At 37.3% G+C, this 27,631-nt stretch overlaps 1 protein-coding gene across 1 annotated transcript in view; it reads right to left on the bottom strand.

Moving 5' to 3' along the window:
* Positions 1-27,631, bottom strand: part of ENPP1 (ectonucleotide pyrophosphatase/phosphodiesterase 1) — a 53,223-nt gene that overhangs the window by 8,795 nt on the left and 16,797 nt on the right. The window contains exons 3-19 of the mRNA XM_057364381.1: positions 26,745-26,861; positions 24,297-24,422; positions 24,062-24,122; positions 18,969-19,066; positions 15,353-15,432; positions 14,040-14,159; positions 12,856-12,965; positions 11,617-11,682; positions 11,231-11,303; positions 9,485-9,593; positions 8,245-8,376; positions 6,656-6,687; positions 5,313-5,440; positions 4,220-4,289; positions 1,631-1,718; positions 670-845; positions 118-169 (exon numbers count right to left, since the gene is read on the bottom strand). Of these exons, the coding sequence (XP_057220364.1) occupies positions 118-169; positions 670-845; positions 1,631-1,718; positions 4,220-4,289; positions 5,313-5,440; positions 6,656-6,687; positions 8,245-8,376; positions 9,485-9,593; positions 11,231-11,303; positions 11,617-11,682; positions 12,856-12,965; positions 14,040-14,159; positions 15,353-15,432; positions 18,969-19,066; positions 24,062-24,122; positions 24,297-24,422; positions 26,745-26,861 (1,638 nt within the window). The remainder of the gene's footprint in view (positions 1-117; positions 170-669; positions 846-1,630; positions 1,719-4,219; positions 4,290-5,312; positions 5,441-6,655; positions 6,688-8,244; positions 8,377-9,484; positions 9,594-11,230; positions 11,304-11,616; positions 11,683-12,855; positions 12,966-14,039; positions 14,160-15,352; positions 15,433-18,968; positions 19,067-24,061; positions 24,123-24,296; positions 24,423-26,744; positions 26,862-27,631) is intronic.

Genomic DNA, 27,631 nt, shown 5'->3' with positions numbered 1-27,631 from the left:
TTTACACATCAGTAACTTGACAGTTGCTCAGAAGTTTAAAAATATAAAATGTTTGATGATTAATAATTACTATTTTTGTTAGCTTTTAAATTTGATATAATTATCTGAAGTTCTTACCTTCTGTTCCAGTAAGATTTAAACGCATATGAAAATCCCTTATTGGCAAACCCTATAATTACAAAAGAAAAGAATGAGATTCTGCAAAGCATATTATGAGTCGGTACTACCCTTAAATGGAACTTTTGTCTAGCAAGTTAAACATACACAAAACTCACTAACATGTACTGGAGAGAGGAGCTTCAGCGAATTCGCAGAAAAAAATTGATTTTGCCACAAGCAAATCTACATGCTTGAAAACCACATTTCAAACACAACATTTGCAGAAGAGAAATTTCGACATAAATAAGTGAAGCAAGAAAGAATTGAATGCTTTCCCAATCAAGCCTTTGTGGGGTTTTTCCAGGCTCTTCAGAGATGAATGCAACTTAGCATAAGAAATCTGCAAAAAATTAATACACKAATACAGGCTAGCACTCAGTAACCCCAAGCAAGATTTGATTTTGAAATCAACAGTAAGGGGGTGGGAAACTATCTGCAGAATRCAAAGTTTCACTCTTTCAATACAACACAGACTTCTGCTTCCACAACTCTAACCATTTCAGTACTTACCCCTGTTCTGCAGGAGCAGCCAAGGCTCACTGAAAAGGCTCTTTCTCCCACCACAGAGCATTCAGAAGGATGGCTTGTTTCTTTGGGATGGTGTGGGGTATAAACAGGGTGCTTCAACAGATGGTTTAGGCGTCCGTGAGTTCCATTGTTTGGGGCTGGTTTCAAATCAAGCAAATCTATGAAAGAAATCAAGTGATATTAACAGGAGGAAAAAGATTGTAATACACAGCTGATCATATTGTGCTTACAAGAACAGATGAGTCAAAGGAAAAACACTGTAACCTCTTTAAAAAGGAGCAGTCATGTTCTTAGCTAGGGTTCACTACGGTACTAGTGAATCCTAGTGAATATCACCACTGATCTCAAACATTTGCAGCACTCCCAGTATTTTCGGTATCAAACTCTTTGATAGTACTTTTCTCCTTGGCAGAAGCAGTGTAAGGTCTAACTAGAGAGGGAACCAGGCAGGATATGATGAAAAACAGGTGAAGACCTCAAGGGGAATAAATGAACAGAAAGTGATCTAGTGACAGACCTTTAGAGAAACCATGAAATACTGAATGGAGAAGGGACAAAGGAAAAAGGAGTCAAAGTAATACGGTGTTTGGATGAGGAGGGAAAGGGGGCTTCCCTTCTTCTTCTTAATGGTACAGAGATTGTGTAGTAGCATTTTTAGTAGTGAGGAGTCAAAGCACCAGCTCTGGAAAAGTCAGAGGAATACCCAGGGTGACCATTGGAAAAGAGATATACAAGGTAGCCTGACCAGTGGATCCTAAACTTCTGTTAGTTGTTCAGAGATGGCCCTTTCTCAGAAAATCAAACAGCTGATTTGTGAAAATAAGCAGCAAGTCTTAAGGATGAGTTTCAGAGGACAATTAACAATCTGTAACTAGAAGATTTACAATGCCCAAAAGATATTATATTTTACTGAACAAAAATGGTCCCCATCCATTGTACTTACCACACATTAAATTATATACTTCAATGTTTTCAAATGGATCAACTTGAGTACCAAACTTGAATCCTGGTCCAAACCCAATAAAGATTGCCTAGGATTTACAGAGAAAAGTACCGTGTAATTCTGTTTAAGACAAGTTGAAATGAAAAATATCTTCATACTCAGAAGGCATTTTCTTCCAAGAACTTAATCTTTACTTTACCAACACAGTACATATCACAACCAAAGCATTGGTTTTCCTTTAAAAAAAAAGTATATTTATAAGAAAAATTTTTAAAAGTAGAAGAGCATTAGGAAACCAAATCTGTCTCATTGTTGGCTTTAGCCATTTATGAAGTCCCTTGCTCTTCTCTGCTTTTGAAGAAATTAAAAGCTATTTTCTTAAAAGCTTAAAGAGATTTAATGGAAATGTTGATCCAAAGTAATCATCACATATCACATCCTGTAAACAATTTGGAAGCTTTTAACTTAGGGCTATAAAAACATCTGTTGGTAGCACTGCTTTAAGTGGTTTRAGCAATGGTAGGAGCGTAGGCTTCCACGCCTGGTTTGCAGCTGCTCTTTTTTCTTGCACCACTTCCTGAGCTGTACTGGACCTGATCCAGGAAYGCTGCCAGCTCAAAAACTTTTCCTTTTTTTTTCTTCTGCTGGCTCTTTTTCTTCTGGTTCAATTCCCCAACCTACTTGACACTGCAAAGCTTACACCAGCCTACAGTAGGGTTTGCTGCATGAATAAGATCCAGGAGGCAAGGGCAACAAATGCTTAAACCCAACTGCTGCCAAAAACATTGTTTTAAAACTCATCCTGAGTTATCCAGCTTATTTTTAATGAAGAGAAACAGATTGTACACATCTGTGGTATGTGTACAAGAAAATGAATGAGTGAGGGATGTTTTATACTCTATAGCGTGTCCCTGAGTAAGATCTCCAAGCTCTTYGCAACCAATACAATTGTCTCAGACTTCATAGCTGTGTGGCAAAAAAGAGGCTAAAAACTCAGCTCTTWACTCCTTTTTTTTGAGATTAAAGCATAACACATGGCATCATTCTGCAACCATTGATATTAAAATCTGCAGGCTAATAATGTACTTAACAAGAATAATTTGAACCAGATGAGATAGGGACATGTTTACCTTCTTTTCTGTTTTTCTTTTTTTTGTTTGTTTGGTTTTTTTTGTTTGTTTTTTTTTTGTTTTGTTTTTTGGTTAATTACAGAGCRGGAAATGCTGCTATGCTGCTATAATGTTAGCCAGAAAAAGGATMAATTATAACCATTTTAAAACCTTTTAGGGGTGCTATGAACTGACAATCTCAAGCGTGGCGTAAGTTTGAACAGAGCCAATCTGCTCAGATTAAAAAAAAAAAAAAAAATGCATAGTCAAACTGCAGCAGAGAGAGAATGCATTTGACATCACATGGCCTCACTGATTACATCCCATTACTAGACACACTATCAACAGGTTTTCCATTGCCAAAGAAGGGCAGGTCTGGAAGGGTAAATTGATACAAGATTAAGACTTTATTTTAAAAATAGTTTGATGCCAACACTACATAATTCTACAACACATGGAAGAAAAAGGCTTCAAGAGAGAACATTATTGAGAACATGTTTTATGAGAAGACCAACAAAGTCCACAGATTTCTCTTTATAGGTGTGTTTACACATAATCACTGTTCGAAATGCCTGACAATTGTTTGTGGATTTAAATCCTGAAAACAGCTTTTAGAAATCAAGAATATTGCYTTTCATTTTATTGATAGCAGAAACTAAGGCAGAGGATAGGTTAAATTACTTCCCCAAAATAAATGAAACTAAGAATCTGATTTCATGTTTCCCTATGATCTCTTCCTATTTCTCATTAAAGAGAAGAATTCCAAGACTCTCCTTATTTAACACGACTGATATGCTTTCTCCTGAACAGACTGCCTCAAAACAGTGATACATAATCTATAATGCCTGACTAGAATTCCAGAGTTGGAAGCTAATTTAGTCAAGCTTTTCAAAAGGCAAAATCTGAAGTAATAATGCYCTTTCTGAAAGATGCTTGTCTGACCTGGTAGTACCTGTTGTAAAAGTTCCGCAGACTTCCCAGGCAAACTAAAACATTCATCARTGGTTTAAAAAAAGGTTTCTAATAACCAAATCAACTCTTTATTACAGTTTAAACCTGTTACGTCTGCTCCTGGGCAACTTTGAAAGCAAAGAATGAACTTGCAGACCAGAGGCCTGGCTGGCTTAAGGACAACTTTCCTTGTCTTAAGGACTACAATTACTTGAACTTGATGAGAAGTTTTTGCTTTTGCTGCTTTTATTATTACAACAGAGCAACTTGTCGTAACTTTATACTCTTACTGGCACAACAAAATCTCCAAGTCCTATTGGGTTTCAGACCAACTCTTTGAACAATGAAATCCCATTCTGTATGGGTTATTCAGCACATCACAGTATCAGTCCCAAAAGTGCTTCATTTCTTTAATTGCAGATGGAATCATATCACACATCTTAAAAAAAATAATCTCAACACCCAGCAAACATAACATGTGGAAGGAGAAGGAGCTGGAAATAAGAGCTAACRTAAGTTTAAATCTCACCTGCATATTGGGGAAGCGATTATCTGAGCCATGGAATCCACCTTTGCAGCTTTTAATCTCAAGTGGTTTTCTATTAAAAATACACAGATTATATAACTCACACTTTTCAGATCTTATCAGCATAAATTATATTTAGTGATGACTTATTTACTTCTCTGTTTAAAGATTTTTAGAGGCTTTTCTATAAGGAATGAGAAGTCTTTAAAGCTTGAGAAAAGAATGCCTCTAAAATCAGAATGGTAATTTTCTCTGCAAAGGTTRTCCCATTGGAATTTTCACATGCTATCAGAGTCACTTAAAGTCAAAGCACATGGCATCTAAAAAAATTATTTTCAGGACAGCAGATTTTCAGTTCACTGTCATTTAGGTAATGACTTTACAGTACTCTGTGTAAGTATATTCTCAGTATTTTTTAATGAAAACACTAATTTACACCATCTAGATGGGCATCTTACASTATTACAAAAACAAAACACCAACCTATGCTAGGTCCATACAGACTATTTAAACACACAGTTCTATTAACCCAAAYCTGATTTACATATGTCTACAGTGTTACACAACAGGACTTACTGAAGACATGCACTGAAAAACTCTTACATGATGAAAGCCCTGAAGTGTCACAGAGAGCTCAAAATTAATACTATTACAGCCGATACCACTATTCTGGRACTTGTAAATTTTTTCATCAAAAACACGTAAGGTAATTAAAAACCATGGACTTGTTGAGTTCAATGACTGACAAGACTGATTTAACCCAGTAATTATTCACACGCTCTGCTTTCATGGACTCACTTTGGAAATTCCTAGAGCAAAGCAAGAAGTGAGGACCTTAAGTTTYTAACCTGCCACTACCTCCATACCCAGTGGGGTGAACAGCTATAGGTGCCAGTTTAGAATTAAGCCTCCCCAAGCCAGCAAATCCTGTAGGAAAAATGCATTCATTGTTTCTTTGCAATGTCCCTTTGCTATGACAAACAAAGATATCACACTCTAACAGCTATCACTGAACTCTAAGCACTTGGAAGAGAAAAGCTGTGAGAAAACATGAAATTATTTACTGTACAATCTAGTACTGAAAACTGCAACTTACCGAGCAAGCTGCCATTGGGAATCTAAATAAAAGTGCAGCGGTTCAATCCGGTCATTAAAGGAATAATGGAAACGCTTGGGCAGCAGCTGTTTCATATAAGCTTTGAAAGGCTGATTTGCTTCTAGGCACTGAAATGTTTAAATTAAAACATAGGGAAATTTTGGTGAAATGTGTATTTTATGTCATACACAGTTCTTATAAAGTACATCAATTGCAAATGGTCTGCAATAACTTCCAYTAAAAACAATTAACTCCACCAGGTTTGGAGTCATAAGATCTGGGACATATGAACGAATACTTAAATCACAAATATTGACTGGTTTTACATTCAATAGTTATTAGAAGAATTTGCTTTCTTTTTTCTTACAGCCTACAACTGTATAGAAACAAATGGTACTACWTAGAATTAATAAAGAATTACACTAAGATATTAACAAGTAGTAGGAGATTGTTCACTGCAACAATTCTACAGCTCTGTAATTGWGAAGGTAACAGACATTTAAAGGGTTTTTAGATTGGTCACTCAGGGACAAATTTTTCCATTAAATAAGATCCATTAATGATTTTAAAAAGGAAAAGAAAAAAACCTGCAACACAAAACCAAAATAAAATTGCTACTGTAATATTGGAATTTTTGAATAGTGAAGTCCCCTATACTAATGGCATTGCTCTCACAAACAGCAATGTCTGCACAAATGAAAGGCAAACAGATCATGGAACAGGGATGAGAAGAGAAGCCAGGGAGAGAGCGGAAAAGCAAATTCATTTAACCGTAATTGACAAAAAACAACCAGTATCTTCTCTCAAAGCAGTTTATCAAAAAGGTGCGAGCAAGACAGTGTTCTGGCAATAGAGCTGAGCTTTACACTGACATGGCCCTCAACTAGTATGGTCCAGATACAGAAGTTCTCCAGCTTGAGGAGCAACACAATGAAGTAAAAAGAAATTAGCACAGGGCCTTAGTTAATGCATAACCCAGTAGCCATATGTCACCTTATTCAATTTTCACCTTCCCCTGTGTGGAAYGACTTTTGTTGTTGTTGTTCTCAACCAAAAATCACACACAGAATCAATAAGGTTGGAAGACCTCTGAGATCATCCAAGTGTGACTGAACACTACCTAGAACTAGAAAAAACTAGAAAAAATTAGAAAGAATTCTTCAGATGTCCAACCTAAACCTCCCCTGGTCAGTTTAAGACTATGTCCCCTCATCCTGYCACTGAACCAAAGTACAGATAGCATGTAAGCAGACCAGCAAACAGCTAATGCTAAAAAAATACCTGTAAATACATGTAAATGTCAGCAGAAATTAAGCTAGAACAAGAAATAAGACAACACTTACCGTGAGGTTTCTGACAACRCCTTCATAATTAACTGGAAGAATCATATGTAAGTATTAGTCACCTAAGTTAAAAAAGATCAGATGTAAAATAAAAGCACTCCCATCACACAATACATGTGTCAAGTTTCAATAAATTTCTGGATGTAAGAAATTATTTTTTCAGATTGAAAACCATACAGAGCAAGACAATCGCTAAACTGTCAAGGTATTTTTAAAATAAAATTTTAGTTCAGCCTCTCTTCCCCWTGGTTACTTATTTACAGCTTTAATTGTTAAACTATATTATTTAAACTTCACTTAACGTAAGTTAAATGCTAAATTTTATTAGCCACAGTCAAAAAAAAAGTGCAAGAAGTAAATTTTTACAAAAGAAGCAACTAATGCTCTCTCAATCAAGACTAATTTTTCCTTGCTAATGAGTTTATAAAGAAAAAGACACAAATGCAACTACTAGGGCAGCAGTTTCGTCAAGCAAATATCCTTAGAAAGAAAGTCAAGCACAAGCTGGCTAGGATTCAGAGGCTCAGACTCAAGCCAAAAAGGACCATTACATCATGCAGTTTGACATTTTGTGTAACACAGGCCTACTACATTTCACAGTTACTCTGTCCTGACTCTTAGGTCCAATACTTGACTAAAGCACATAAAGGATGACCCTGGCAGGAGAACCATTGATCATTCCTGCACAGATCCATGTAGTGCTGCAAAGAYAACTATGCTCCTCCAGCATGTCCAGAGGAGGAGATAGAGAACTTTTCCTCTTCCTGAACTTGCTTCTCCAGGGAGAACCTGAAACTGCATTTGACTCTCATGTTCTCCAAGTAAACATTTAAAACAGTTTAGAATAGCATCAAGCAGTGAAGTAAACAGGACTTCGAGTCACTGGGGCTGAGGCCTAAAAGTTTTAAAGGGCTCAGAGAACAATCGTCTAGACAGAAAAAACAAACAATCCCCACAAAAAATTCTACAAAACATGAAGGGGAACTCCTGCATTCAACATTAAGAGGTACAAAAAATTGCAGGCATTAAATGTTCACGTAAAATGAGACTGCTTAACAAATCAGAGTTTGAAATTTGTAAGGWCTCATTGATTTTTACTCCATTTTTTCTTATTTATGTTTACTTGCAGTTTACTCAATTACTGTCAGGCCATTGGGCCAATTTTTTTATAACTAGGAAACATAATACTCCAAATGTAAATTATGGTAACAATCTAATATTTCTCTAATACAGAAATATTGCACATTAATACCAAACCTAATATATTAGGAAATGAAGTGAGGATTTTTGAGCTGTCTTGAGCACCAATGATCTTATTCAAAGGAATGCCATTCRCATGGTGGGAGGTATTTACAGTTGGTGAGGCAGCCCATAAAATAAATATGTGGGATTCAAATACAATTTCAGACCTGGAAAGTCAAATTGTATTTAGAACACAAGTGCACACACTACTCAGTATTGCTTCATCATCATATCCCTAGTTGTCATTCACTCAAGTTTACTACTGGAATATGTGGATCCTAAKTTTGTGTTCATAAAGTACAAAAGCATGTAACCAAATAACAAAAGTTACTTTAGCAGCTACATACAAGAGAAATACTCATCTGGAACATTATTAGGTCTTAAGCGTGCTGCAGGACCGGGTACAATTATGAAATCTTGAACATCGTCCAGATAGCTGTTCAGATATGCTGTTTTTCTGCAGCTCCCTACTTCCATCCCTGTAATAGGAAATAAATTCTATTTTTTTAATGGGAATATCAATGTAAAGTAGCCTTGCAAAAGAGACATGTGACATTAGTTGTGGAAGTCAGAAATGTAATTTCTGTGGTCTTTTTACCAGCAATCCCAAAACATCTGATCCAAGGAGAAGATAAAAAACCACACACAGATAAACACAATCAGCTGAGAAAGACTCTCCAATTTAATTGACAACTTTCTTCTCTAAAGGGAAAAACRCTCTTATGAGCCTAACAGCATTAGTAAGGGTCAGACCAAATATTAATTTAGCCCAGAATCCTACCATACAGTRTTCAGTAACATATCTAGATAAATACCAGATAAGCATAGCATTATTGACTGGTCTTTCTCCCAGTGCTCCTCATCAGTTTTCAGAAGTCAAAGGGACTTCAAGTTGCATATTGCATTTGAACTCTTACTTTTAATAATTCCTGACAGGTTTACCCTCCATTAGTAATTTTTTTAAGTCTGTATAGATATTTGTATCATGCCCTGTGGCAATGAATTTTGCAAGTAAATTTTGTGCTTCATGATGGTGTGCTTATTTTTTGTTTGTCAAGAAAGCAAGTAAAAAAACATAGYTAAATACAAAACTTATAAAAATAATTACAGATAGACAGAAAAGCTAGAAAAAATAAATCAAAATTTCATATTCACACCCTTCTAATAACATATAAAGGAACTGATAATTGCAAGGAAGATATGGCTTATTTTTTCAGTTCTTCAGCAGTTTGCAAACTGCTGCTGTGCAGTGTAGTTAAAAGACAGAGGAAAATGAAATTTATTTTTTACAGTTGACATTTTTTATTCTATTTGTTTCATCATCTTATAATGATCACAAAAGGAATTAGAAATGAAATGTGAAAATTATTTAAGTCCTTCCTATGTTCTCCACTTCTTTATCCCCTCATAAAAAAATCTGACTCTCACACTAAATACCTCTGATATCATCTTGATAATATAAAATATATTTTATATGTATTACTTGCTTTGTTAACCTCACCAGAAACATGCAAGTATAAATTCAGAATATTACTTTATAAAGACAGTTCTTCAAAGTTCTGATATGTTTTATAAAATCATATTTACCRTGATCTGATATAAAAATAATGTTCACGCATTTATGCAAGTTCATTTGCTTTAGACCATCCATCAGCATCCCTACTATTTTGTCCACTCTCTGTAATGCTGTAATGACCTGCAGAATGAAAAGAGGAAGGTAAAGTAAATGTTAAAAATACTGTTAAATATGGCTAAATAAAAAAGAGCCTGCAGACTGCACCTTCACTGTTCAGAGTTACCTCCAAGTAGAGACGACTGGCTATATCTACACTATACAGCTCTTAGCCCAATTTTGTTTCTGTGTCCATACTATACCAAGACACAGCTACACATTTTTATGTGTTATTTCAGTTGCAGATGSTTTAAAAAAAAGGAAAAAAAAAMAMMAMMAMMAAMAAYMRWMMAAMAAAMAAAMAAAAACAAAAACAAAAACAAAACATCTCACAGATTATAACCAGTGAGGGTGGTTTTAAAGCATGAAATTGAGGATGCTTGCTGCATGGTGCTTGGACACAATGCAGGACAATAAGGAATGCCACAGGGTGCAGATACTGATGCGCTGAATAAAAGAAAGAAAGACAAGCCTGCCATATGCTTCCTCAAAATTCCTGTTGGGAGAGACATTGGAGCAAACTGGAAATTGTGCTCTGAGACTAATATCCAGTCAAACTATTTTAAAGAAACTGAAAAAGAAAGAATGAGCTACCAGTCTACCACTGCTTGTGATCAGGGCTCTGGTGCCCAAGCTCACTTGCAGAGGTACAGCATGGGAGCTCTTTTGGATACTTCCTAAGCTAGAAAAAAAAAAAAAAATAGTATTTTCAAATGAAGTAAGCTTTTTGACAACAAAGATGAGATGCTCCTGCAGGGATTATATGGAACCCTCAGGGTCTTTCTCTCCAGAGCATTCCTGACATACACAACTTTCAATCCACTTATTAACCAAAGAAAAAGATAGCAAATTCAATCATGTTCCCAGTACTCCAGTTCCAATTATATCTGCTACTTCCTTACATGAATAGTAACCACTCCCAGCTCAAGAGAAATTGGCAAGAGTTTTTTACTGTTGGCACCACTTAAGTTAAATACCTAATTATGGTGCCCAAACTTCCTGATTGTTCAAGACGGRAGAATTTTACAAACTTCCTGAATTTTCAAGAACTTTTCTCTTTCATTTTGCACTTTGGTTTGTTAAAATGTAAAGCTGTTTAGTACTTTTTAAGACAGCAGCAGTCCCAAAGACTTCTTATTTATACAATAAATCACAAACTGTGATGGGGTCAATGTTCCTTTTATCAGTCTCTTTCTGAGAAGGCATAAATTATAACTGCAGGGAGATAAGACCARTATCAATCTAACTTTAGCACAGGACCAGGAGGAAATAAATGACAATTGTAATATGAACACTGAACCACCAAAACTTGGACATTGTAGTGCAAACCTCTGTTCATGCTAAATGGAAAGCATAAAAATTTTATGTCACCATTCCACTCCCCTGCCAAAAATCAACGTGAACCATTAGTAGGAGCAGATAAAAGAACATACAAGACATACCCAAACATGCTTTGGTAATTTCAAAGTTATTGAAATAAAGAACATAAAAATTAGGCTCACTAAATAGGCTGTTTATTATATGCTTTATATTAATGTTAATCGTGGATGAGCATACTTCACATGATCTCAGTTAATCTAACATGAATTATGGAAGTTACAGTGTCAGAGGAAAGCTTCAAATTTAAAAAAAAAAAATTGAGAAACTATGAAACTACTTACTCCACTGCTTACTGGTCCAAACTTATGGCCCGAGGAATCAGGTTCTTCTAAATACAGAGTGTAAAAGTGTGGTCTATATCAAACAGTATCAAAAACGTAATATTTTACATACATGTTGAGACAGTTTGAAGAGATTATATTTCAACAATGGAGATMAAACATTGGAAACAATGCTGTCATTCAAAGGAAAAATACATTAAAGGAAAACAGAGAAATGCAACTTAATTTAAAAAGCTTTTAGTCATAGAAACAGGCTTGCATTAAATAATATTTTATCATTGTTAGAACAAAGCACAAGATATTGTTTAAAATGGAAATAATGTGTACAAAGTAATTCATTGCAACAGGATTCAAACAGGAGCTCAGACTTGCAATTGTACACTTACCTTTCATCTTYGGGTAACTGCAGCCAACGAAGGACAGTCACCACTCTTTCTTCAAAGGGTATTGAGCTGCATCAGAATAATACAATAGTAACCAACYGTGTATTTCCAAGAGCTAAATCTTTTAGCCATACATAACATAAAAAAATCAATTTACTTTAGCAGAAAAAAAAAATTTATTACAGGCTATTTAGCAGGATACAAATTTTTCTGTGCTGATTGCCTGTGACTCAACAGGAGTTTATGGCCTGATCTAAATCTCTCTTGAATATTGCCCCCAATGACTGAAATATGATTAGAATAAAGCTCCCAGTAGTGCTTATGCTTATTATGCAAAGCAAATAATCAGTCTTAAGGTGCAGTCACAKACAGCTTTCATTCCTGTAACATGTTTTGAAAGAGTCTTGGTTTAGGAGTGGGGTTGGGTATTTTAAATGTAAATAGGCTGAATACAAGTTCTCATACTACGTCACAAAGCAGATTCTTTCTATCAATTACTGAAGTAGGCCAACAATAAGCATGTTGATCTTTAACATGAGGCACCCACAAGGTAAGTATTCAGTATTTAATACAAGTTCAAGTAACACTGTGTCAACAGTTCCTAGGGGAAAAACTACAGGTAGCAAATCAAGAACCAAAAATTCCATCCTATATGAAGGAATATTATCCTGTGAAGATAGAAATGAAAAGCCTGACTTCTTGGGCAAGAGTTGAGATTATTAAATAAATGTGAAAAACATTTTCATTAAGCAGAAAATGTTTAATTGCAGTGAAGAGCAATCACTGACTAAAATATGAGTTCCTTAATGTGAAATATTTTTAAAATGCAATGAAAATAATTTTAAATTGGAACAGCCAACAATAAAACTTTAGTTTTCATAGACAATATCACATCAAAGCCTGATCCATTCACTGTAAGAGAAATTTGGTTTGAAATACTCTACACCAGCCACAAAAGGTTTTTGTAAATAGAAAGACTAAAGCACTAGAGCTTCAAAGGTGGTTATGCTTAAAGCTGATTTTCACACATCTTACCATTAAAACATTTCTTGAGGAATGGAAATGTAATTAAACTAAGACTCTACATTATACTGAAACAAAATTAAATTGGATCCTAGCTTTTTTTCCCCATTGTACAACATTATTTAGAAAAGGCGGAAAAAAAAATATGCTTTCTCTGTCTTCTCTCCCACTGCAATCTTTAAAGTCAAATATTCCTCTGAGACACAGGCGTTTACATACCCATTGTATATTTCATACAGGTTTGGGAAGGTCCCATTCACTGCTACRTCTGAGCCAGGCCAGAAGAAGGTCCCTGCTTTCAGCCCCTGGTACATGGCTGTGAGCCAAATCTGCCAGAGAACATTTCCCATCATTAGTGCCCGTCACCAAATTGGCTGACAGACTGCCAGACCTCACTGCCACCCTCACCAACTCTGCACTCTTCAGCAAGACCAAAAACAAATAGTTTCATGGAGCACTCTAGTCAATCTTGCCTGTCACCATTATCTGCAGCCCAGATATATTTTGTAGCCTGATTCCTTGTGGRAAACACATCCACACTGCTGCTACGCCAGGCAGAGCAGGACAGAGGTAAGAACCATTAGTAGAAATGCAATGGCTGAACACCAGGAAGGGGAAATGTCTCATGAACAGTGACACAAGAAGAGCTAGGAATATTCCAAGGGCCTATAACTCACATACTCTTGATTTATGGAAGCTACATTTTGGTCACTTCTTTTGGTTTTACTGCTGCTCTCATGATTTGCAGATTAATGCGTTCTGCATGTTTTCTGCCTGATTCATTTTTCACTCTCTTCTCAGTCGCCTGCAAAGTCTACACTTGGTGTACTGAGTGTTCTTTTCTCAAGAAAAAAAAAGAAAAAAAAACCTACTCTTCCCCACTTTACTAAATAGTTGCATCTGGTCCCTTGCTATTTTTCAGGCTAGTGCTCACTCAAACTTTTCCATGCCACTTCATTTTCATGACAGTCTCATCAGTTTTGCCATCAGTGTATGCTTGAGCTGAGAAAATTCCTTTAAAAACCACTTCTTTAGACTTACGAGTAATTTGGGCAGAACATAAACCTGTATTACAGCTTCTTCTTACTAAAACTAAATGGTCTGTTGATTTTCTCAGAGAAGTTAACTGCAAGCCCACTTATATTAAAAACAGACCAAAACCTGGTAGCTACGTTAGCTTTTTTAAGCATTCTCCTAAGAGCAAATTCTGTTGAAGTTCAACAAAATCTGTTACATTTTGTTTCATTTCTTACTTTTCAGCCCTTKTTCCTAATAATGCTGAGTAACACTTCTTGGCTGACTCAGAAGCACCCTCTGTACTCTTTCAACATCACTATGCATCCAAGTGATATTAATTAACATAACAGGATGATGAACATTCTCAGAAAGGTTTTAATACTTACAGGCTGGCCTTGATACCACTGTGGATTGAACTTCTCCTTACTTTTAAGGGTGAAGGATGCATTTCTTTTAGGGTCGTACATCTTGTTATCAATTATACCATGAGATTCAGGATACAGCCCCTGTAATTGAGAGTGTGCCTTGTTGTAATGCCATAAAGAAAAAGAACCTTCCAGATACACAAACATGACTTCAGACAAATATACCCATTGAATACTCTGCTGGTGACTGCTACTCCACCATTAGCTCAGGACCCAAATTTAACAGCATACAAACCCTACCTTCYAACTCTTAATTACTTCTCAGTGGGATTTAAAAAAAATTAGGCACTCCTCTTTGGGATCAAACTGGGATTGGGAAAAGCTCTAGCTGGAATAATCATCACATGAGCAATGAAAGAAGTGTAGGCACCCACTTCTTGGGTAGTTTCAGCAGACTTTGTGCCCTCACTTTAAGCAGACTGGCTCTTTTTTACATCTTACTACCACCACTTACATTTTACCACCACAATTAGGACCTTGTTATCTTTCACAAGAATGAGGAGTTGAGATAAAGCCCTGTACTGTACATCTCATATGGCTGCAGGACATGATTAATGCCTCCTAGTTGCATGTTCAATCRTGGAGATTAGTGAGGATTACACAAGTAAGCATCTCATCCCCGAGCTTGTGTTCCTCACTTACCAAACACACTGACAAACTGATAAGAAAGTGCAGATCCTAGTATTTGATTGAATTTTAGTTGTGGCATGATGAAACTAAAACGGATCTCCCRGATTTCAACCATTTTCCTGCATTTGTGTTGAAAACCTCCATTTTTCTTTTTCCTCCTTCATGCAAGGTGTGGCAAATTTACAAGACTTCAATGCAGGCTTGGGTACAGTCCATCACAGAGTCATCATCAGCATGATGCTCACATCTTTCATTTCACACTCATCTTTGCATCATGCCAGGCTACATTAATGAAGTGAAATAAGGTTGGCAACTTAAAGCAACCATACTCCCACTCCAAGAGAGTAAACTGCAATTTGCTGGAAATATTTATACAAATGGGGAGTTGTAAAGTAACATGACCTTCCATCTGTATAGGGATTCTCACACCTAGTCTTGGAAGAGCTAGATTTGCTTACRTTAGATCTGACCAATTAGCTGTAGTGTTATAGAATAGCTATTAACCTAAATTACATAAATATAATACATATTTTTTCCTATTCTGAAGGGAAATCAAATTATTTTAATAAAGCATCAAAATATGCTATTCCCTTGGAGACAATTTGATAATGAACAGTAGTGGAAACATATACAAGAATTCTTACTGTGACAATGGAGTAATGGTTGGGAAAGGTTTTTGAAGGATACACTGGTCTCATACTGGAAGTGTATGTTCCACATTTCTCTAGGGGGAGGAACAAAGAAAGTCAGCAAAATTGCTAAAATAAAAATATTGCAAGTTTCTCTCAGTAAGACATATATCTATATTAAAAAAAAAAAAAACCAAACAAAACCAAAAACCAAAATATTTTTCCAGAAAGTTTTCATTCTTTAAAATTGTGGACTTACTACTTATTTTTTTTTATTCCTCCATTAATTTACAAGCTGACTAGATGTCTATTAAAACAAATTTTGTATATGCCTAATGGCTGACTGCAATGGTCACATGAGMAAAACCTACAGCCCTTGCGAAAAGCACGTACAGATAAGAATGAACARCAAAAGAAATCACACCCTCCAAAGTTGCCCTAGTATGCAATAAATGCAGTCTGCAACTTKAGACCAACCAGCTACTTCTCCCCAGATGCTCCTAGAGGTAGCTTCACTTTCCAAAGTGAAGGGGCCATTGACACAGTGGTGCCTGGCTTTTTAAGTCATCTGTCAAATCACTGCTTATTTTTCAGTCTTCTTTTCTTGCTTGTAAGGCTTTTAAAATATTTTTAAAGCTCTTATTCTAAATTTCAGAATTTACCTCAATATAAAAATTATATGGATTTATGGAAATTAAGGAATGGTATTTGCTAGTATGAAAAAGCCAAAACAACTGAGTAAACCTTATTTAAGGGACCTAAATTTCCACCAGCAAATGTGTGGACTCCAATTTTCAGAAAGAAAAAAAAGCCTTCATTAAAAAATACCAAAACTGCTTCAACAGATRACAAAGAACTAAAATGATGACCCTACAGGAAGAACACCACTGGGTCATCTATGAGTCTGGGCAATTTTATATAATACTARCGAAACAGAAATTGAAGGCTTGATAACATAAAAGGTGTTGTGTCAAAGCACTTTGAACTCATTGGATTGGGGCTTTGATTAGATTTTAGTTGAAGTAATCAATTTGAGCTAATCAAGATAAAAAGAAGCCAAGCTGGAAAAAATAAATCGTCTCAAGTCACACAGACATCTCCTCCCACACTTGTGTTCTGTAGTAACAAATAAGCACTTGTACCTTTTGTTATTACTGGAAAACATTGAGCACATTTCAACTATTTCCAAATCTGTTGTTGATACTGTTTTCCAAAATCATAGTTTTTTAGTGTGGGTGGCTGGAGAGGTTGGGTTTCTGTTTTGTTTTTCTTTTTGAAGTAAGAGAAAAACACAATTAAGAAGTTTTGCCAAAAATCCTAGGGGGTTTTTGCTAGGACTTCCCATAAGAATTATCTATTCTTTTTGGCTTGTTTCCTTAGCTAAAGATGATTTAAGACAATAGGATCATTTATCTAAAACTTAAAGTGCCACAGCACAATTGTATATGAAAATGTCTTCTCCTAACACCACATGTACAAAGTAAGACTATGCCTGGGYTCAGTACAACCACTCAGCTCTATGCTGAGTTATTATTTCAGGTAGCAGGGAGAGCAAATGTATAATAAAACTTGCTAAAAATGAAATTATTATATTGTTTTATAAGCATCTAGTCTGACAGATTTCTTCAAGAAGACACCAGAATATCACTATAGGCATGGCTAAATTAACAGGACCAGATAATGGAAATACTTTTACCTATCAGAATTCAGGACTTGTCATCAAATCCATTAAAGATGMAAATCCAAGTATTTAACAGGGTTCAAATTTAACAAAGAACCAGGCAGTCCAATTAGTTACTGAATGTGAGTAGCTGTCCACTGCTTTGTAAATACTGCCATTCTTAAACTCTCTCTTTTTGAAAATTTAATAGTTCTATAAATAAATAGATTGCTATAAACTCTGAAAGCACTTAGCACAAATTTTCAGCAACTGTCAAGCATTTTATCCACTATTGTTACCTATCACAACAGAGGAATGGATTTCATCAACCTTTCCCAAACAGTAAAATCCTGCAGGAGTATTTACTCATTCATTTGGAAGTTTCTCTTTACAATTTGACTGCTTCCATCATTTTTGGACACATGAAACATGAAGCACATAGAGATTTGAAGCCACAAACCCTCAGAGTGTTATGGGATATACATCTCAGTGACACAAATTTTCATTCATGAGAATATTTTTCTGTTGCTAAAGAAAATTTTCTTTATCTGAGTATTTCACCCACTATTTTATTCTGAGGGAAAAAAAGAAAGCTGAAGATCCCATAATATATCGTATCGCAAAAGCCTTCTARCATATTACCAAAATATGCTTAACAGTACTCTAAAGCATAACAGTACTGTAAACATAAAGTAGAATTAATATTTTGCCCCAGATTATTCCTTATTTTGTACTGTTTAAAGTATGTATTATTAGGCATTCTGATATTAGAACCTTTTAAAAATTTGAGTTTYGAACATCAAAAATTCATAGTTCTGGAGAAATGAGACTACCTCGATGAAGATACAAAGATATTTGTATTTCTTAGTGGTCAGAATTAATCATGGGTTCAGTGCAAAGAGAAATACAATTTTGTCATACAAGTCAATGAGACAAGTCACTGCAGTCTATCCARACCAAAGCATGAAGAAACTTTACAAGAGGAAGTGGATACCGCAGAAYGGAAGAACTATAGATGCTTTGTGACACTGCCATCTTTTATCTCAGGCAGAGCCAGAATAATTTTTACTAGCCAGCCTCTCCTAACAATGTCCCAGAAGTCTCCCCCAGTCTAATTTTTTTAACTGCATCTAATGAAAACTTTGCAAACGCCTCGTTKTATTCTAGCATGGAACAAAATTAAAAAGAAACCAAAACCTCAAATACATCTGCGAATTGTTATCCTCTGGAACACTTCAAGTTGTAACAACCACTGTATAAAAAAGCAAGTATTTTTACTGATTTATTTTTAGTCAAACTGAAACCAGGCACCCCAGGTAGTAATTTATGAATGTCAAGAAGATTGGCGTATTTTTCAGACGAGAAAATACCATCAGTTCTCTACAGACCACAGCCAAAACAGAAACAGGAAAAGTAACTAAAATTATTTAGACACTACAAAATCAAGGAGGACACTAAAAAACCTGGGGAAAATTTCTTCTGGAAACATTTCTTAAATTAAGGCTTTCTTGGATTCATCACATTTCTACCAGCCCTTCTGTATCGTCTCTTCTTAGACTCTTCCTTCTCTGTCTTCTTTTTCCAAATATAATCAAATGCTTTCTACACTGCTTTCCATTTTCAAAGCCATTCCAGCKAAATATTAGATGATATGCATTATAGAGTAAAAAGGAACTATTTCTATTTCAAAGAAATAAAGTAACCTCAGCAAAAAACATCCACCTCCYAAATGTAACAGGAGCCATAATTTATAACATTCCACTGAAAATCGAAAGGGTCCTCTCCTTATGCTCTCTCTCTTTCTTGCCCTTCCACTCTTCCACAATTCAAGTTGTCTGTGCATGGCTGTTGAGGGCAACAACTTCCACATTCATGGCAGAAGAGTRAGGATTTGAAAGAGTAAGCAAAGCTGCATCTGTGTTTTTTTCAGGTRAGACATCATAATATTTCTTAGACAAAGAAACTACTCACGTAATTTGCTAATAACAGGTAGAAGTCCACCCCAAGTCTGCAAATATTCTGCTCTGAAGCCATCCAATGAAAACAGTAACACTGGAGACTTGGTAAATCTGAACAAACAGAAAATGAATATTAAAAGACAGACTCTGAGAAATAGTTTCCTATCACTCGTTTCAAGAAAGTTTCCCCCAAATAGTAGACATGTTCATTATGGGGCTATAAACCAGGCCAAGGAAGTCCTCCTGAGCAGGAAGGTTTGCAGGCTGGCACAGTGGTGGGCACATAAGCCAGCCCARTCCCTCTGCTTGGAGACTGGCAGAGCAAGCCATGCCCAAAGGGGCTGAAGTTTGCAGCAGGGCATGCACAGAAAAGTCACAACAAGGCCTGATTTCAAACGCCCAAAAAATGAAGAACAAGCCAAGATGCTCAGGTGATCCATCRGGTGGGTTTGGTACTCCTTATCTCTAAAGCAGTCCCACTGAAGAAACACCCAGCCCCTCCAACCCTGCTCTCCCACSCTAAGGTAATAGCAGGGAAAGAAATAAGGCAATGCAAAGCCAACTTTCCTTTAGTCAGTCACTTTCCTCCTGAAGCCTGTAACCTAGCTGGAAAAAAAAAATTATATATACAGTGCACAGAACTTGTAAGCAAGTCTAATGTACAGGGTATGTGAAATCAGCAGCTAAAACTTATACTTTTCCTTTCTTCTTACAAAGATTATCCAACCAAAAAACCAAAAAGAACTTGCTCACTGCTACAGAAGTACTACCAATCTCCAAACTCAAAAATGTGGCCCTGCAACTGGAAACACTGTCGCAGTATTTCTGCCAGAAACTTAACACATAACAGAAATGGATTTCACTGGAACCAACTAAAATAAAATCTCCCTTCCAGTCTCCACAGGACCTATGTTTTCCAGTCTTTACTTGTTCCCAGGTTCAGCCCTGTTCAAACAAYTTCTCTCCAACTGTAAGTGCTTAAAACATTGCATCACAGACAGGAATAGTAACTTCTGTAACATCAGTAACTTCTTCCTTGAAGAAAACATACCCCATGTTTGACCTACAGACATGAGGACATGTGAGACCAAAAAAAAAATCATTGCAGTGCAGCAGTAACTATTGGAAATACGGAGTTTCATAAAACAATTGAATATATATTTCATATGTTAACTGAAAGCTCATTTTCCCTATTTATATTTACAAAATGTAAAATAAAGCTGCTTTTTTTTTAAAACATTGTTACCCTTTAGTTTCCAAAAATAAGACAGTGAGGATAGAAGACAAATACTATTTATAAAGTGTTGACAATTTCTTTAGTGATGTACCCTACAAAAAATCCCAAACAATCATTTACAAATGAAACATTTATAAGCTGTGTGTCAGTCAAATAAAYGTGACAATAATAAACTAAAGAACAGTCAGGCAACCGAAACAAATCTATCCTAAGAAAATTTTAATCACCAATTTGGACAACAGTTCAGCCAAAAGGTTTTAATTGGTCAGAACCATTACACAGCCTGCCCTACACCCCAGACAGAATAAAACGTTCAGATGCATTTCTAAGATATAACTYTGTAGCTTGCTTTTAAATTTATATTGCACAGGTGGGAAGAAAAAATGAATGACTTTTAGGTCAAAACTAAAGCCCTTTGGCAGAACAGAGTGAGGAAACTTTATGCACTGCCTTTGCCCCTATTACAAGTTTTTTTGCACCACAGATTCTGATTTCTGCAGATTTTGAAAATATCTTCTCTATGCCCCTTCCTTCCTGCTCAATAAATTGATTCAATTCAATGGAGAGGTCTAAAAATCTTCACTGCGAATCTTCACTTCTGTGCAATAAAATATGAACTAACAGGCAGAGGCTGTTCAATATTATCAACAAGTCTAACTTAAAAAAAAAACAAAACCCAAAAAACAAAAAACCAAACCAAACCCAGAAAACCCCACCAAACTTAAAACAGCCACTTAGAGAGGGACTTTACGCAACTGTTTCTGGTTTGGCATTTACAAGTAAACCAACTGTTAAATACATGTTTTGGTTGTCTGCGAATCCAGCTACTGACCCCTTTGCACATGTAAAATTAAACGTGGCAAAACAGGCCATTGCCACAATGTGGGTGATCGACCATTTCACTTCTTGTATATTCTACACATGCCAAAACTCATATTTAGTGATCCTGCCCTGGGAAGCAAAGCATGACATTAAATTCTCTTTGGAACAGATCCAGTAAAATCCCCAGACAAGCTGACCCAAGCTCATTTGAGGTATATCAGCCACTTCCATGAATTCTTCCTGTCAGTAGCCATGACTGCACTTGCTGCTTCAGAAATGGGCTGTCATGAGCAAGCAAGCCTGGGAGGCTCAAGTTTTGGTCCTGCCAGTGATTCATGCTGGTTGTGTCCAAACACCAAAAAGCGTGTTTCGCAGCTGTTGGATAAATAGGTATGCCACAGTCACATCCTGACTACAACSTGAAGGAAGTGCAGCAGCTATTATCCCCCCCTATAAACTGGCTTCTATGGAAACATAATGCAGGCAACACAGGCTTACTGTGGTCTGGTAGGTTCACCAGTCTGGATGGTCCAAAGTCCAGAACCATGGAACACTTGGCCAACACTTGACCTGCCTCACTGTAGGCAGTTTAGGCCGTAATTCAAAAAAAAAAAAAAAAAAAAAAAAAAAAAAAAAAAAAGGAAGGAAAAGAAAGTTCTCTTGAAAGGCTTAACATACTACACAAACTTCCTATCCCACACACACACTCGTACACTTCTGCCTATATACACCCATAAGGCATAGGAAGAAAGGTTTCTTTTCCACAAAACTTACAGAAAACCTCAACAGGAGGCATAAGAGCAATCTTCAGATACACAGAGAGATCAGCAAAAAGGAAACAAATCAATCAATTAAGCTGGAAGAGTTCAATGAAGACAGAAGAAATAGTAAGAGGCCTAAAGTACAGAAAAAGAGGTGAGGACAAAAAGTTAAAAAACCTTCAGTAAAGTACTARGATAAACTAGGTAAGTACTAGGATAAACTGCTTAAGTAGGTTTGAATTGTCAGAGTATTACTTCACTACTAGAACAGTGGGAAGGGCTAGATGACTCCCAAGACCTTATGGCCTATTCGCTTTATAGCCCTATTAAACAACATAGAACCTAGTTTTGGAAAGACTTAGGTGTGTACTTAATTTTAAGCCATTTATTAGACTCACTGAAATCAGTGGGATTTCTCAGATTAAGCACCCYGTTGAATGCTTCATTGTTTTTTGTCTATTCTGCACCACAGGAACAGCAAAAAACCAGCTAAAATTAAAACAAAATAAAACCAGCAATCTGAACCCACAAAATATGCTGTATTAATGTGCACAGAATCAGAGCTAATATTGTGAGGGTAAGCCTCAAAAGAGCACTGCAACTAAAGTCACCTGCAATCCTGCCTACCACACCATAGGAAGAAGTCGATTGTTGACAGAGTTGTTACGTTTGGGAGAGGCTTGTGTTCTAATATCCAAGATGAGTTTTCAGTCAACAYTGTTTGATTCAACTTTGACCACGCATCACCCTTTCCTGGGCTGGGTTTTATTGCAACATTTTGGGGTTTACCAGGATTAAAACCATTTTAGAAGAGTAACTATGTATCCCTTTCATGAGCTGAACAGAAAAAACAAACAAAAAACCCTAAAAACAAGTTGACCGACATGAGCTGCCCTACGGCATTTGCGTCAATAACTTTGCAGATCTGCACAAGACTCTTGTTTGTTTACCAACCTCTTGGGGGCAACGCTTCCTAACCTTGCGTTAGGGAAATCTGCATCCTAGACTCAGTTCCCAGCACAAAGCCCCAGATGGTCCCTAAACTCAGAACAAAAGTTAATGACAAAAACTACAAGACCTGCCTGGCTATCACTTTCCTACATAGAGGATTACTAGGGACTTGGACCACAAGCTGGACAGAAGCTCCAGTTTCTGCCCTTATGAAARTTCTGACATGTCAGCATGTTAGTGCTCTGAATCTGAATGAAGAGTACTCAATTGGTATGAAATATTTCAAAAGAAAATATATTTTGACAATATTATTACTCCAATGAATAAATATAGCATGATTTAAACATTTTTAAATCAAAAAAGTAATTACATAGTAAGTACAAAATAAAATGGTTTAACTTCACCAAAAATATCCCATCACACCATRATTTCAAAATCAATATAAAATAGGTCTGAATTTTTTGATACTTGTCAGACAGGAATATAATTAAATTCAACTTATCCCACGTCTACCAAGTGTTTAGTAGAGGAACATATTTCAATCAAGAATTTAAGTCACTTCTCTTGACAGCTTAGACACACAATCATAGTTTATAGTCAACTTTAGCTATAAAGTTAATTTGAAGATCCYACAGCAAGAACAGTTCAGGAAATACAGGCTTTTTTTTCCTGGCTGGGAGCTTTGCTGTATTATTCAAGCCTGAGTGCTGATGCCATAAACCACATGAGTCACTCCTCACAGTGTATACATAACTTGCAGGAGCAGGCCCAATGTGGAGCTGAGCCAGAGAATACAAGGATCCCATGGCACTTTACACCTTCTAAAGAAAGTAATTTTCAGACAGTTTGCAAATAGTGTTGTCCCATTGCTAGTGGAACTGGAACTGCTATCTGCCCTTACTTTGCAGTTCTGAGGCTGGAAAATGCAAGCTATTGGAATGGTCCTCTAAAGTGAGAAGGGAGGGAGGCAGTCTTAGGAGTCTAAGGCTGCTGGATGGGTCCCAAAGTATTTGGGATGGTGGGTAATGCAGCACATGTAGGTCAATAACATGGCTGGCAACAAGGCAGAGTTGCCCAGGGCACACACATCTGTGAGAYACAGCAGGGCTGAGGAATATGCACGTCTTGCAAGACCAGCAAGTGCTGGGATAGAGCAACCTGATCTGTTAGTAAGCACCAACAAATGCTGGCTGAGCAGGTGTTCACCTCTCTAGCAGCTGCTTTTACTGAGTGTGTAAAAGGCAAGCAGGTCCCAGGAAGGCACAGCAGGGGAAACAATCTCAAAACTGAAATGCAAGCAAAGAGCAGAGCWATGCAAATATACAATTTCCTCACCCTTTCGGACACTGAGGTTCAGTAATGTCCTCACACTCTTCTTCAACCCAGCTTGCCTCTCCTTAAAACAAATGAATGCAATTTATTTTTTAAGACATCACAATCTTAGTAATAAATGCAAGGGTTTTTTTTTTTTATTTTACTGGATGCTTTTAAAGTCACATTATGTTCTTGCTCTTTTTACACAACTATAGGTACGTATGAAAGATAGCAGTAATTTGTTGATAATATTTACCTTTACAAACAGCTTGATAATTGACACAGCAATCTTTGTTTTCCACACAATCATCTGAACAGGAGCAATGATATTCTGGTCTCCTCTTTTCTCCACACCTGAATTTATCACAGGTCCATATGTGGGCTAAAACACAGATGAGAGAGGACAGCACAATGATCAATACTGCTGCGAGTGCAGAACTTATCAACCAGGTGTTCAGTCTCAAATCTCTACTCAATAAGAAACAGTTCTGAGTTATCTCATACATGCATAGTATCGCAAACTTTGGCACTTCAGGAAATAGCAACAGCCATGACTAAATAATCAAAGAGTACAGCTGTCTGAATACAATTATGCAGCACATGGGTATAAATATCACAGATCAGAAAGAATTCMTTTTACAGATCTCCTGAAATATGGTAATTTATGTGAGTTTAATCTCGTAAACTCATACTATAAAAAAGTTCCCAAAAATCTCCCCCGGAAAAAAAACCCAAACTTGAGTCTGAATGCCCAGAAAGCACTGAGCAGCATTAACTTATTCTGACTTGCATTTGAAGTCGCAATGGATTTTAGCAGTCATCATCAGGCACTCCAGCCTGGTTCAGCAACTCTCAGGCATAGGCATCACTGGCACTATTTGAAATTCTATACATAATCTCACAGAAACACCTACTGACCTCAGCTGCAGCTGATTTTATTACAGAACAACATTGGTTTCTCTGAATCACATATTACAGTGCATCATGCCATTTGAAGAYCTGGATGTCCTGGTTGAACATGAGCCAGCAGTGCCCTGGCAGCCAGGAGGGACARCCCTGTCCTGGGSTGCATCAGGCACAGCATTGGCAGCCGGGCAAGGGAGGGGATTGTCCCRYTCTGCTCTGGGCTGGGGCGGCCTCACCTCGAGAGCTGAGGGTGGTTTTGTCACAATGTCACAATTATACATAATGTCATAACAATGTTAAACTTTTAGAGAGCATCCGAAGGAGGACCACAAGGATGGTGAAGGGTCTGGAGGGGAAGCTGTATGAGGAGCAGCTGAAGGCACTCTGTCTGTTCAGCCTGGAGGAGACTGAGGGAAGATCCCATTATAGTCTTCAACATCCTCATGAGGGGAAAGCAGAGGGGCATGTACCGATCTCTTCACTCCCATGAGTAGTGACAAGGCTCAAGGAAAGAGCATGAAGCTGAGTATGGTGAGCTTTAGRTTGGGTATCAGGAAAAGGTTTTGCACCCAGAAGGTGGCTGGGCACTGGAAAAGGCTCCCCAGGGAAGTGGTGACAGCAACAAGACTGATAAAGTTCAAAAAGCATTTTTAAAGAATCTTCATACTCAGGGGGAGTAATGAAACAGAGTAAACCCCATGTAACTATGTACCCAGATATATCAACTATGTATGTGTAACTTGACCTTTCAATAGCAGTCAGTTGAAGCAGRAATCTGAGCTCAATTCAATTATTTGATTTTCAAAGCCTGCATTGGAATTTTAAATGCATCAATGTGGTCTCACCCAGAAATTAAGCAAATCAATGTAAAGAGGAGTGACAAGAAAAAAAGTTATCTGAAAAGAACGCTGCAATTGAAGCATTAAGGCAAAACCAAAGTAGAGAAATTAGTCAAGTTCTGTCCTTGGTGTTTTATCTGCACCGATATCTTTCCCTGTAAAATTTCCCCAAGGTATTTTTCACACCTTTCCCTATCTGACCTTTGCCTTCCTTCTGGCAACTCGTGGCAGCTGCTTCTCATTTCGCAATCCTTCACCAGTGAAATCTGTTTTGTCATCCTGCCTTGATTCATGCTCATGACCCTTGCTTCACASTCAGGCTGGGGAGTAACAGGGCAGAGGGCCTGAGCAGCTGGGCAAGGAGAGTGGCAGYTTTCACAGAGCTGCTCTGTCCTTCCCCCTTCTCACTCAGGGGATGACAGACAAATGCAATATGCAGAAGRCACTTCTATTCCGGGCTTGCCCGAGAACGTAGGAGTTGTCCCTGAWGCCAGGGACAATGCAGGTCACTGTTGTCTCACCACCAGAGAACAAAAAGCTGGCAAAGACCTCCAGCTGCTGCTGTTCCTCCTCCTTCCAAGGGRGAGGGCAGCAGCACAGCCTGTTGCAGCCTCTCCCCTCTAGGAGAGCTACAGGAACGCCACCCTACTGGCTGTGTCAGCTCCTAAGCACTCCAGCTGGGCGGAATACAAGCCTTGTTTGTGTAAAACAGCAGCTGTAGCAGAGCCATGATGTTTCCAGAGGAGTCCCCAGTACCACCATCACCRCTGCAACTGCACCCAGGAATGAAACAGAGAGCAAAAGGGTGGCATGAGAACCACTCTGCTGTCCAGCAGCCCCACTTTGCACTCACAGCCCACCTGAAGGAACTCTTGACCACAACAGTACTCACACATGCTGAGCTGCCCCTTGTCAGAGAACAGAAGAGATTGCTCCCTCAGCTTTCTTTCCATCCTTACCTGGCTGTATACATGTTTCCTGGTAATCTAAGCAGCAGTTTCCAAGCTTGACACAATCTTTATCACAACGGCAGCTTCCAAAGGTCCTTTCAAAGCAACGACCTTTGCAGGTTTTCACTGTAATATTGGATAGTGTTAGATGTCAGTGGCTGAGCCCAAGTCAGTCAACATGCAAAAGAAACTGATACAGTCAGCATGTGAAATGACACAGTTGGCCATTCCACATCTTACAGGATGGCTGCAAAAACAGTGACGGCCAAAGGAAAATCGTGATCCAAGTAAATGCTTATTTTCTCTTACTGAACAAAAATATTTTTTCATCATATTGAACAAAGGGTTCTGTTCTAACAGGAACATGGGGTTCCATTATTGGCAGAAACAAATTAAATAAAAGACAACAATTCTAGTTGTGGCTATCCTTGCCTTTCTGTGTCACGGAAAATGTGAGCACAGTCACTCAGAATATGTAAGATCTCAAGACATAAGGAGTGCTGTTCCAGAGCAGACACAAGAGATACAAACTTGAGTATACTGCTCACTGGTTTATTTCTTGTTCATTTTTAATAGGAAAAAAAAGACATAGCATTCTTCCACTAGATTCAGGTTGCTGAGGGCAGGGTAATAATAATTTAAAAAACCAAAACCAAACTCAACCAGAAACTGGTGATGTGAAGCATTAACAAAACTTAAGAACTTGGTCAGACTCTCTAATCTAATATTGTGCAATCACCAGAAGGGAGTGAGGTAACTCCATCACCTGGTGCCTCTTCTCAAGAATCTTGAGGTGTKTGATATTATGGAAATGAGATATTAATGAACCAATATTGCAAAGTTGTAATAAAATGAGAAGAAACCTATATATATTGTAGGGGAAATTTTATAAACTA

Source organism: Malurus melanocephalus, unplaced genomic scaffold, assembly GCF_030028575.1.
Source record: "Malurus melanocephalus ecotype Western Australia unplaced genomic scaffold, MMel_1.1 scaffold_38, whole genome shotgun sequence".
Classification (NCBI taxonomy): Eukaryota; Metazoa; Chordata; class Aves; order Passeriformes; family Maluridae; genus Malurus; species Malurus melanocephalus.
The sequence above is the reverse complement of the archived record's forward strand: the minus strand, read 5'-3'. Positions and strand labels throughout refer to the sequence as shown.